This window comes from Priapulus caudatus, unplaced genomic scaffold (genome assembly GCF_000485595.1).
Source record: "Priapulus caudatus unplaced genomic scaffold, Priapulus_caudatus-5.0.1 Scaffold341, whole genome shotgun sequence".
In the NCBI taxonomy this organism is placed as follows: Eukaryota; Metazoa; Priapulida; class Priapulimorpha; order Priapulimorphida; family Priapulidae; genus Priapulus; species Priapulus caudatus.
The window spans coordinates 55,301-68,026 of record NW_014577402.1 but is presented as its reverse complement, the minus strand read 5'-3'; the positions used below and the strand labels follow the sequence as shown (position 1 = coordinate 68,026).

At 40.6% G+C, this 12,726-nt stretch overlaps 1 protein-coding gene across 1 annotated transcript in view; it reads right to left on the bottom strand.

Annotated features, from left to right (window-relative positions):
- The window catches only part of LOC106809269 (guanylate cyclase 2G-like), a 54,661-nt gene that overhangs the window by 9,699 nt on the left and 32,236 nt on the right, over window positions 1-12,726 (bottom strand). Inside the window, exons 2-7 of the mRNA XM_014812281.1 lie at window positions 9,122-9,289; window positions 8,556-8,677; window positions 6,580-6,718; window positions 6,059-6,167; window positions 5,500-5,618; window positions 127-208 (exon numbers count right to left, since the gene is read on the bottom strand). Coding sequence (XP_014667767.1) covers window positions 127-208; window positions 5,500-5,618; window positions 6,059-6,167; window positions 6,580-6,718; window positions 8,556-8,677; window positions 9,122-9,289 — 739 coding nt within the window. The remainder of the gene's footprint in view (window positions 1-126; window positions 209-5,499; window positions 5,619-6,058; window positions 6,168-6,579; window positions 6,719-8,555; window positions 8,678-9,121; window positions 9,290-12,726) is intronic.

Sequence of the window (12,726 nt, the reverse complement as noted above, 5' to 3'; positions counted from 1 at the left end):
AGTTACTAAGTATTATAGCTATATATTAGGTATTATAACTAAGTTAAGTTACTAAGTATTATAGCTATATACTAGGTATTATAACTAAGTTAATATATTTCGGTTATGACTACCATTGTAACTCACCTGTATATGATAATGGCAAGCCCTGAGATGACGAGGCTTCCGCAGACGCAAGCGATGCTGGCCACGATGGCGTAGTTATTATCTAGAAATCAAAGAAATCGTTTGATATCATCAGATGACAAATTCATTGTCAACTAATTGTCGTTATTAACCGCTGATATCATGACGTCAGAGGGAGAGCTAGAGGTGGTGAAGGAGGAGAAGGCGATGAAGGAGGAGGTGGAGGTGGAGAAGGAGGAGAAGGCGATGAAGGAGGAGGTGGAGGTGGAGAAGGAGGAGAAGGCGATGAAGGAGGAGGTGGAGGTCAATACCAAGCCAACAAACCAACAAACAAACAAAATAAGTGCAACAGTTTTTTATAGTACCATATTTATTATTATCATAATAACATGTTCTGCTAATATGTTGTCAATCAAGATGTAATAAGAAATAATAATCATGAATGACTTAAATATAAAACATAATTCTTCTTTAATTAAGTCACATTCATTATTGAAGGTGTTACTTGATTACATGAAAATATTTAAAAAAAATTGACCCCGTCTCAGATTGTCCCTACTCTTGTGGGGTTACATTATTGTATCTAGACTGCCATGCTGGTGAATGTCATTCCCAAACTGCATGCAGCGCCCCCTTCGTACAACTCAGGATCACTTTCTCTCTATCATCTCTGATATAAATCATGAACAAATAAGCTAGAGTAGATAATAGTCATAATAAAAATATGCACTAATACTAGGAAGCAGCTATGGGGAATATGGTCACACCATAGAAAGTTTCTAGCGATAAAATTTCCCCCGTGGCGGATGTAGCGTGCCGTAAGCTCCCGACCCGTATGTTGACGCTCACTCGACACTAAACCAGAGCATATAAACCCACGTTGATTGATAATAAAAATATGCACTAATACTAGGAAGCAGCTATGGGGAATATGGTCACACCATAGAAAGTTTCTAGCGATACTTGACACTAGACGTTAGTTTTTGTGCTCTGAGTAGCATTTAAACCATAGTTTTTTTAAACGCCCATATCGTTACTTTCGTTAATGTGGGTGTACACTTTTAAAAATTAACAGAGGTCTTCTTGAGCATGTCTAATAATTTCTAGCAAGAAATCTGTCATTTATTGTCAGAAAGGCGGGACAAAACGTCTTTTAACCGAGGGTACTCACCTTATTTTGACTGTTTCATGATTTCAACGCTCGCGTATTTCACGCGATTTCACTTACAATCCGCCTGCTACGGCTCTCACATTTCTCTTCGTATTTCCGCGCGTCATTTACGCACTTATATTACGTGGTGTCCGCAGTCAATTACCTCAACAAATGTTGATATTGGGCCTCCATCATACACTTCTATTATTACAATACTATATAGGTGACCGTGAACCCCCGTTGAGAAGGAGGAGAAGGCGATGAAGGAGGAGGTGGAGGTGGAGAAGGAGGAGAAGGCGATGAAGGAGAAGGATGATCAGCAGCAGCGGGAATAGGAGGAGGCGCACTAAGAGCAGGAGGAGGAGGAGGAGGAGGAGGAGGAGGAGGAGGAGAAGGAGGAGGAGGTAGAGGGGAAGAAGGAGGAAGAGGTGGAGGAGAAGAAGGAGGAGGTGGAGGGGATGAGGAATTTCAGCAGCAGCAGGAAGAAGATAAGGAGAAGTAAAAGGAGCAGGAGGAGGGGGAGGAGGGGAGGAGGTAAAGAGGGGGAGGGAGGAGGCGGAGGAGGAGGTGAAGAGGGGTGAGGATGAGGAGAAGGAAGTGTATGGGGAGAAGGCAGAGGCGGGGGAAGCAGAAGAGTGAGAGTAAGTCAATGAGAGCAGTTGAGTCTTATATGACAACAAACGTAAACAAATCATATTCGTTTGTATATAGCTAACCTAGCTCTGGAAAACCTCAGAGCAAATATTAGGACGTATCTCACAACATGTTATGACGCCTCGCCCACGAAACCAGCTTATAATCACGATTTTCCTACTCATGTATGCATTTCCAATGTCTTAGCTGGACATAATGTTAGAATAATGGACCATGTTGATCAGTAGCACGTTGTGAAACAGATTCTCCATTGTAAAACTGGGTTTACACTATCAACTTTTTGTTGGAAAATCGACGGGCTGATAAATTTTTCAATTATTCGACCGAAAATTGGCAGTGTGAACGTAGAAGTCTCGCGCGCAACTAGTTAATATCAACTGGTTGCGAAATTGAAACATTGAACGTTCTATTTTCGCAACTTTTTGTCATCGAAGTGATGAGCAGCAATGAGAGAACAGCAATCAGGGAGTGTGTCCCTCGATCCGCCCAGGGGAAGAGCACGTTTTTGCTATCGGCGCCACACTGGCGCGAATTAAATTGCCTACGTCACGAATTTTTTATGGTGTATATTTGTAAAATAAAAATTCCATTTTTTACATTAAAAGTAAGTACTAACGGGACTAAATGTATCCTCAAATTCTTACCTGATTAGATTGCTTCTCAACTAGTTAATAATCCAAAAAACCTGGACGATTTGATATATTATGATCCTGACATTAATTGCTTGCTATGGGCTATGTATGAGTCACGCGTGTATGTTTACATCGAACAATATAGTAAAATAGAAAGTATAATGCAAGAATTTAACCATAAAAAGTGAACAGAATTACTTACATTTTGTGAAAAAGTGGACATGATTTTTTTACTTTTACTATTTACGGTGACGTAATCACTTTAGTACGTGCAAAATGCGTATCCAGGTTGCCCCGCGCGCACACTACCGGTCAAAAGTTGAAACGTTTGCCGACTCGTGGTCGATAACGTAAAATCTAATCGAGATTCGATAAACGAACATCTGATAGAGAGGTTGATGGAACGTTAAATAAAACTTATAATCTCGTCGCTTTTTCCATAGTGTAAACCCAGCTAAACACGCGGTATTTGTTATCGATCATTCGCCCACCTCTGGGGCGTTGCTCTATGCTCCGGCTGACAGAACGTGTGCGTGCGGCAATAAACCCTAAGTCTGCGTGCAGAATTATGTGCAGTAAGTAGTACACCGGCTCGACTCTTTGTTGTCGCAGTTAGATGTCGCACTGCCGTCCGACACTACAATCGCGTTTAATCAATCTAATAGACCTATTCCTAGAGCGGCAAAGGCCATCACTGCATGCCAGTTCTCAGACAGTAATCGCGTGGCGCGTGGTTGGATCAGAGTTGCAGCGGCTGCTTTGCATCGATTAGTTCGGTCTGGTGGTGACAAGCTCGGGAAAGTCATCAATCTCGCCGTAGTTGTGCGCCGGCAGCAGCAGCAGCATCCGGGAACGATGAAGACTAATAACGATCATGCTAATCAGTGTACTGCGCTTCATCATGTTAAACGCATCGCCGACAATCTCGAATAAATGCGCGCATTAAACGCGTGTATGTGCAATTAAGAAGATTGAGGCCGTCATCGACGGCACAGTAACACCGCATCGCTAGCAGGAAAGCCGCTGTAAAGAAAGCGGATGCGGCGCATCAGTGGATGCAACAGCTGATTTAATACCGTGCAACGAGGTAATCCGTGTGACGAACGTCTCCTATATGTTCTAACGGCTAGGAATTACCTACTGATTAATGTGATGGTAAATGCCTGCAATTTGCAAATTACCGAGAAGGTGACTTACAGCGGTTATGGACGCAGCTATAGTCAATGTGTTCTTAGCCGTATGCTCACGATAGCACCGTTATTACTTCACTTGTAATACATATATTTCATCACATATGTTGTTATCATTCTCCCGGTATGGTGTATAACAATAGCGTAAAACAAGCAATTATATTAACCGGATTAGATTAGATATTATCTAATCTAGTCTGATCTAATCTATTTTAATTTAATAAAATCTAATCTTATCTCATCTTACCTAATTTTTCAAGTGAGATGTAATCTAGACGGAATCTAATCCAACCTAATCTAATCGAATATTTTACTTTAACTACCAAAACTTCTACTCTAATTCTACCTATAGAGCTGTGACTAAGACTGACCCACAGAACTAGAACCCATTTCGTATCTGTTACTATGGACTCTAGCTCCTCTACATCATCGCTGCGACTAGTGCCGGACTAGCCGCGTGGACCGTAGACTAAGGATCGGTAGCTGGCCCCAATTAATAGGGAAGGTTGCGGATAGTTACTGTTCATGGATTCGTTGTCAGAAACAAAAATGAGAACAGAATCATGTATCAGGGTCTCAGTTATGACTATCATGAGTCAAATAATGGTATAACTTTTGCATGGCACATCACATCAAACGTGAGGGGATTTTAGAATTAACCACGATTATTCAATTATTTATAATTTAATCCATAATTCCTTATGATGTTTTTGATATAAAGGCTTCAAATAATTTTGTTTAAAGTGCACATGGACACAAAATGTGCAGTGAAGGTTTTAAAGGAAACAGACATTTTCCGTAATTGCTATTATTAAGCCTAGTCATGTTCTTAATTTTAGTAATTCGAGTTTCTGGTTTATTTGCTTTATATAATGATTTGTAGATAGGTTATCGGCTAGGTAAAATGAAGTTAATATACTGGCAGAAAATCTGCACAGTATACATTTATTTTTACGTTTTTTTAAATGATATTCGCAACAATTCTACTATCTAGGCAATGCAATTTACAGAAAATGAGGACAATTCTAACGTGGATATTGTAATGCGTAGCTCAATTGCGTTGAAAACAATATTCTTTGCACGGACAGGGGTTGAGTGCAAAGCGTACGTTTTAGAACGTTTCGATAAAATAGCTAATGAGGGTAATTGTCACAGTATCTCGGCCCATGCCTAGCTTCCAGCGAGCTCGGCCTTGCGACTACTAGCCATATATACCAGTGTTGATAGTTTGTGTTATTAGAATATTTACGTACAATAACCCTCTGTCGTAATCAGAAGACGGTGAGGTAAAAGGTTTATTCCAAACTCATAGACATATACCCGTGTATATACAATAACTCTGAGGCTACAAAAGCAGTGCGTTTCTAGAAGAAACGTTAAATTGATTCCCGTCATGTTTAATTAAAAATGCATTGCTACTCAAATGTTTATGGCTAAGTAATAATACAAACACAATTATGAACGTTTTCTCTAAACACGGGAAATACGGGAAATATTAAAGACAAGCTGTTATACCACGGCGCTGATCAAGTACTATAGAAAAGCACTGCGCGGCATTTGACTGTGAGGATGATCATGAGAGTAGGCGCATGCATTCTTTGTACAACCGACCTGACGCCGGACAATGCGGCATATTTTGCTACGCGGGGCAACGCGTAATTAACATAATTAACGCGTAATTAACGGGGTAAATCGCATACAGCTCTCCGTAAACACGTTAGTAGATGCGGAGTGCCTTACTTACTGTGTTCATGCTCGCAGTGTTCATTCTCCCAGCCGCAGCGCGGTTCTCCGGTTGGTCGATCGGTCCGTCCAGACGGCCACGTGATGCTGACGTCATCCCGGAAGTCAATCTTCTCATCACTGGAATAAGAGCGGAATCTTTTACTTCCGTCACATTCACCCACCTACCCGTCATGAACAACTGCCGCATTGCTATTAAATTCTGGCGTGTCTGTATTTCATTTCTGTGGAACACAAGCAAGATAGACAAACGTGTTGTTGCGTTTGGATATGACGTGACACTAATGTAGTATCGCAATCTGTGATCTATATATAAATAAATTAATATATATATATCAAGAGTGCATAAAAGAGTGTCTATTATGCACTCTTGATATATATATATATATATAAACAAAGTCAAAGAATAGATTAAGGGTGCTTAAAATTTAATTAACAAGCATTCGAGATGTACATCTCTTCATCAGGCAATTCAGCAGACATTTGAGGCTATATATATATATATATATATAGCCATATATTTATACGCGGCCAGTATTGCCAAGACTTAGCTCCACTACCTGCTTAAGAACGTCCCGATCTCCACCTGTGAACCGTTCCTGATATTGTACAAAACGTAACTTGGCTTCTTGTCCCCGTAGGAATTCATCCTAACGGGATCAGTTGTATCTGAAAAAAAAAATCATTCATTAATAATCATTTATATTTAATTTCGATTATGTACTCATATATCTAAGACTTACCCTTAGTTGAGGTGTCTTATAGATATTGTAGTCACGACTATAATCATTCCCTTTCGTCTAGTTCCTATTACCTATAGTTAGTGTTGGACAGGTGGCAGCGAGGTTTCATAGATTAATAATACTAACTCTGGTAAAAAAAATCTCGTTACCTAATTATTGTTAAAAAATATACACGTTTAGTGGGTGTTTAGCAGCATAGAAATCAAACTCTATTTGGTAAGGGGTAAAATACTCGGACTTGCGCGCACGCTCATACGGACGCAGACAAGCACACGCTCACGCATGCGCGCGTGCACAGCAACGTGCGCATTAATGTGACATTTATAATATATACTTACCCCAGAACGATGTTGCGAACAATTCGGGGATAAGCGCTGCTGTTACATTATCAATCGCTACCCCCCGGGCGAGCGTGGCGTTTAACGCATGCGCGTATAGAAGAATCGCCTGGCGTAGATAGGACGCAAACACGTCAACCTGTCCGTGGATGAATAAATAACACACGCACTCAATTATCACATTCTCGGGGTAGATTCTCCTATGGGCTCACGATGGGCGTTCGAAACACCTGGTTATATTACGAGCAATTAATATTAATGGGGCAGACATATATATATATATATATATATATATATATATATATATATACATGTATTCACACATATATGTCAAGATTTAGACGAATTGTGGGTTTTGTGGTAAAGGCACCAAAATTGGCATGATTGAAGTTATTGATGTTTTCATGCCAAATAATTACAAAGATAGGGCAATTAATTAATAGATATTTACTATTCAGGTGGCGGCCATCATGAATTTTAGCATTAACCCGTGCCCTATATACATGCGTTTTTTCACTGAAATAATTACACCATTGGATTTTGCGAGTCAAAAAACATATAAAAAGACACTATAGTCGTGTTTTTGTGTCAATTATTTACGAAGATGGGAGAATCGCACGGCGGCCATTTTGGATTTTCCATTGTTACGACCGTTACGGAAAAAATTCAGCTTGACACTATATCTAAAATCATTTAGTATACCCTTAACTTCATTCATGCCAATTTTGGTGCTTTTACTACAAAACCCACAATTTTTTTCACATATCTGCCCCACTATATAATATGTAGGCCTATTATCAGCTCTTGATTATATCGATGCCTTTGTGGACGTTTACTGTGTTTAGCAAAATCCAAACATATGCAGCGAACGTAAAATAAAAGCGTAAAGAACTAATCAAATAGTTACGCGTTTAAAGTCGATGTGCCGTTCTTGATGGCAAGTTAATAAGTTTAATCGGTTTAATATATGTCATAATAAGTTAAAGTTAATTTTATAGGTTAAGTTATTTATAAGTTAAGTTTTAATAAGTTATTAATACGTTTGTCGAATTAGATGGTGGTCACATTTTATTTTATAACCTACGCGGCGGTGCGCTATATTTAGCTTTCCCCCTGGCGGTGTACGCGTGGCGGTAATGCGCGTACGTTGCTACACTACATGTCGCGGCAAGATCATATTACGACAACAGAATCGTGGTTATAATCCCACAACGCAGTATTTGCCGATCGGCAACTATCTCTATACGGTCTAGATTTTACTGACCCGTTTCGCAATATACTGTCGTCGGATAGCTGTTCTTAAACCATCGCTAGAGAAATTGTTTCATATTTGCTATTGCGATGCGTTTATTGTGAAAACCGTGCAATTTCGGACCCTCGTGACTCATAGATTACTAGCTTATATCGTAAAATAATCTTTCTTTCTCTCTCAGCATTGCACTTTCTGCGTAACTTCTCAGTGCTTAATGAACCAAGAAAATCCCGCATGATAATAACTAAAAAATAAAGAGCTGGGAGACACGTAATCTTAATGGACAGTAGAAAAGCAATGGCTTAAATTGAGTATGTCACCGTTAATAGTACGCTAGAAAAAACATTCGTTTACAAAATATAAACTATGGAAGTAAGTGAAATACAGTTTTTGCGTACTCTTTGCGTCTAAAGTCTATACACTCTACTTCTTATTTTTTACATTCCATTCGAGGTAACGAAAGATTCACCCATTTCATATCTTACCCTTCAATTGAAAACGCCCTTCTTTAGATTCTTGGCTAGGTTAAACAATAATTTTTACCAGGTAAAGATTTTGGGATATAGTTAGCATCATTGCTATATACTCGCTTAATATGCACAAAACATTTATTCCTTTTTACAAATTTGATTTTCCTAATATGAGACAAAGTCAATCTAAGACTTTCTAAAAGCTATCTAACGCGATCAAAGTCTATCTAAGGCTCTAATACGTTTCGTCTTACCCTCTCCCATGGCTCCATTGGCATGTTAAACGGTTCTTTGGCCATAGCGTTTCGGACGCCATCTTGAAAATCTGCGTAGCCGTTAATGTTGGGTTGCCCCTGCGCAACGATGTTGATGATTCCTGGTGTCAAACATAAAACTGTGAGCGTAAGAACGATTTTCTTATCCGGGGGAACACCAAGCGAATAAATTTAAATGCTGTTAACTTCGACAGAAATTATAAAGAAGAAAACAGGGAAGAATTTTCGTCGTTTATGCGGTGGTCTGCTCGCGCGGTAACTCGAAACAAACTATTGAGAGAGATGAGCGTAACGTGTGGTTAGGTTTTCTCGGCGAATTATCGCGTTAGAGCTAGTCGGTACTCTCTCAGTTCACGTTTCAAATAATTTTTTCTCTCTACTTAACGCACACTGACATGCGCCGATTATTACTGCTCTGTTAACTGCCTATTCTCGGCTCTTCCTTCTAGTGCGAAAAAAATGCAAATCGCGGATAGATTACAATGAAACACAGACATTAATCATTTAAATCTTTGGATCTCCTGTACAAGTCGCGTGGTGCTTACCTTCGTAAAGGTTTATGTTCGTCGTCCTTTCGACTGTTAGGTTCAACGTTTGTGCGTAAGGTTTGAGAAACATATCTATAGCCAGTACTGCGTACTCGTCGTCTAAGTTTCCCCCGTAGAGCTGCATGAACGTAGTGACCTCATCCAAATGAGCGTAGAATAGGATTACTGAAAGAGAAGACGCCATTTTAAATGGGTTGAAAGTAACGGTGAGCTAGGGGTACGTTTAAGGTCGTTTATTAGGTCACATAAAGAAGAACGAAAAAAGAAAGAAGGGGGAGAATTGGAAAGAATGGGGAAGAGAGAATTTGTGGCAACGAGATGTCAGTGTCACCTGATTTAAGAACTTAAACCAATCATATTTTAGAAGGTCAAAGGTTGGTCACACGGGGGTAACTCGGCAAAACCCATGTGTATTAACAGAGTCTAAATGAAGTGGTCTGCGCTCTAAATACATAAATATCTCAATACCATATAATTATACGTTTCCGACTGGCATGGCTATAATTATCTTAATAATATCAAGAGCAGATAAAGAAGGAGAGCGTACAAGGGTAAAATGCTGAAACCATGCTGCAGTATTAGTCGAATTAATAAACTTTTCCCGTTTTATTTTGACGATCCTTTTGACGGTATTTTCGCCGAAAACCGACTCGAGATCAGTGTGTACTGCGTCCCTCACTCGAAGTGTTATTACTTCGGGAAACCTCGCGTGTTTCCGTCAATGATTGACAAATGGAATGAATGACGTCTGTTATTGATTGCCATAGTGATGACCCCCACCTGTGCCCACCTCACGCCCACCTCACGCTGGATGTATAGTAAACTCTGGTAGTATTACGTGAGTCAGTGCCACTATAGCGCTACACAGCGGCGACCGGAAGCAACACACTGGAAACACTTCGAGTGAGGGACGCAGTACACACTGATCTCGAGTCGGTTTTCGGCGAAAATACCAGATTTTCACCGCTCATTATCTCAGCGTAGGGGCATCGTAGGGACATGCGGTTTGTTTTATATGAACAAGGTAAGACAGCTAATCAATACTGCAAAGGATCGTCAAAATAAAACGGGAAAAGTTTATTAATTCGACTAATACTGCAGCATGGTTTCAGCATTTTACCCTTGTACGCTCTCCTTCTTTATACGCTCTTGATAATATCAACGATCATATCAACAACACGCACTTCCTGTTGAGGCAGTTTACTCCGCTTAACATGTGAATACCTTATATGTGTGCCATATCTGTGTGCCATATCTGTGTGCCATATCTGTGATACATTATGATGCATTATTAAATATTAATTATTGATATTCAAGCAATGCTAATTAATAACGGACGCTGCTGCTGATATGGTGCGCGAGGTCAATTGATGTATACCTACAAATATGAGTACAGAACCTACTAATATAAGTAGAACCTAATAATATCAAGAGCGTATTAAGAATAAACATTTCTGATATAATTATACGCTCCTGGTAATATGCGTAGAGTTGAGGATTCCGCGAGGTTCCTAATTTTGGTTCATCGATTAAGGATCTATAGCCTCTACGGCAACGTGTTGTGGCGAGAGCTAATTATACCTTATTGTTAGCTCTTAATTATGTCAAGAGCTAATTAGTACTTATTTATTAGCTCTTGATTATATATATACATAATTCTGCGATAGATGATTGGATGAAATGATGCAGGGTTGCGGATTATTCAATTTGTCGCTCACCACCTGTGAATCGAAAAGGTATTCGCGCTGTTACACGACAAAGGTCCTGTGGATTTACGGGCTGATGGTGGTTTTATGCTGCTGGGTGCTTGAATGAGCGCTAACGATGCAGGTGCGAAGAAGCAACAATCGACTCTGCGCGTGTACAGGAGGTCGGGATTTACGTTCACTTTACTGCGTATATAGACGCTCATTAATGCTCGAAGTAATTTGACGAAAGAACTGCGAACGACAGAATAGGCGCAGCCGCTTGAAATCACTTCGCGTACGTTTATCGCGCGGGCGTTTTAGACTGCGCTGAAGTAGATGCGATTAATGAAACCTGTACGAGTTACGCGACGAGGGAATCAGTCTATTATATAACGCTGGGATTGAACAGCGCGTAAGCAGTCGAATACAGAAGCAGTGTCGATTTGCGCGTCCGTTGTATTTGACTTTCCTTCGCGCTTTATCTGAACAGAAGAGATTCAACGGCAATGGCAATTAGTAAGAATTCGTAGGTAACACAACATGATGATGAATCTGTTCTCAAAAACGTGTATTACATTCCGAATAGCGTCGGAGTATCGCGTAGCAACAATTACTTAGATCGCTAGGAAAATAACGATGTCAAAAGGACCTGCCCACTGGTTCACGACTGGTACTGGACTATAGGTACGCAGGACTAGCTTACCTTATGCGAATCTAAGTAAATGCGATGGCAGCTATTCATCGACTAACTTGTAAGTTCTTCGTGCATTTCGTATTTAATTTCCGGCAAACAGTGCATGTCGCTTAAGTCTGTTTCAATTACCTCCGGCAATAAAAAAAAGCCAAACCAAACTTTAAGATTTGTAAACCTGACGCAGAGCGGTATCGATCAAGAGCAGGATGTGTACAGTGGCAATCAACCTATTGCTAATAATTGCACGGGGAGATAGATGGAGAGATAGTGAAAGAAAGAGAGCTGGGAAAAGGTTCGCGCGCGAGAGCGAGAGGGAGGAAGGATTTACAGGAAGGAGTGTGTCTACACCCATTGACTCGTTCACACGAGACCTCGTATTTATGAAATACGGTATTTGCGAAATACCGAATCTGAGACAAATACGCGGCCGAGCGTTCACACGCTGATTCGCGGCTCCAGAAATACGGTATTTGCGAGCTGCGAGCTGCTTTAGTAACAATCAAGCGAACAATGCGAAATAAACAATGCAATGCGCACCAACTGCCGATAAAATACGTAGACTGGTCCGCGCTCGACAATTCCATTCGCGTTACACTGGAACTGTCGAGCGCGGACCAGTCTATAAAATACGCGGCTTCAGAAATCCGGTATTTAGCGTTCACACGAGGAAATTCGCGGTCCAAGAAATCCGGTATTTCTCAAGCACGGCAAATTATTCGGGGTCTGGGAAGCCGCGTATTTACATCTGGACACTACATACGGATCTGTTTAGATACCGTATTTCTTGGACCGCGCATTTTGTCCCGTGTGAACGCTAAATACCGGATTTCTTGCTACGTGTGAACGCGGCTTATATAGACTCGTTTTGTTCTGTTAGTAACATAAGCCGCAGCTGCAATACAATAGACGTAATGGCTAACAGCCGTATCTTTTTTACTGTTACTGGATAATTGAAAGCCCCGTGGGTTGCAGGCGAGTAAATGATTTCTGTCCGATTATTTTTGCAGACGAAGCTCGTGGTTCTCATTCATAAAAAACTACTCTGGTGCAGTTCACCCGACTAACATCTGCGTCCATGACTGATGTAATCTTTTCCCTTGTTCTCACACGCTCTCTCTCTCTCTCTCTCTCTCTCTCTCTCCCTCCCCCTCTCTCTCTCTCTCTCTCTCTCTCTCTCTCTCTCTCTCTCTCTCTCTCTCTCTCTCTCTCTCTCTCTCTCT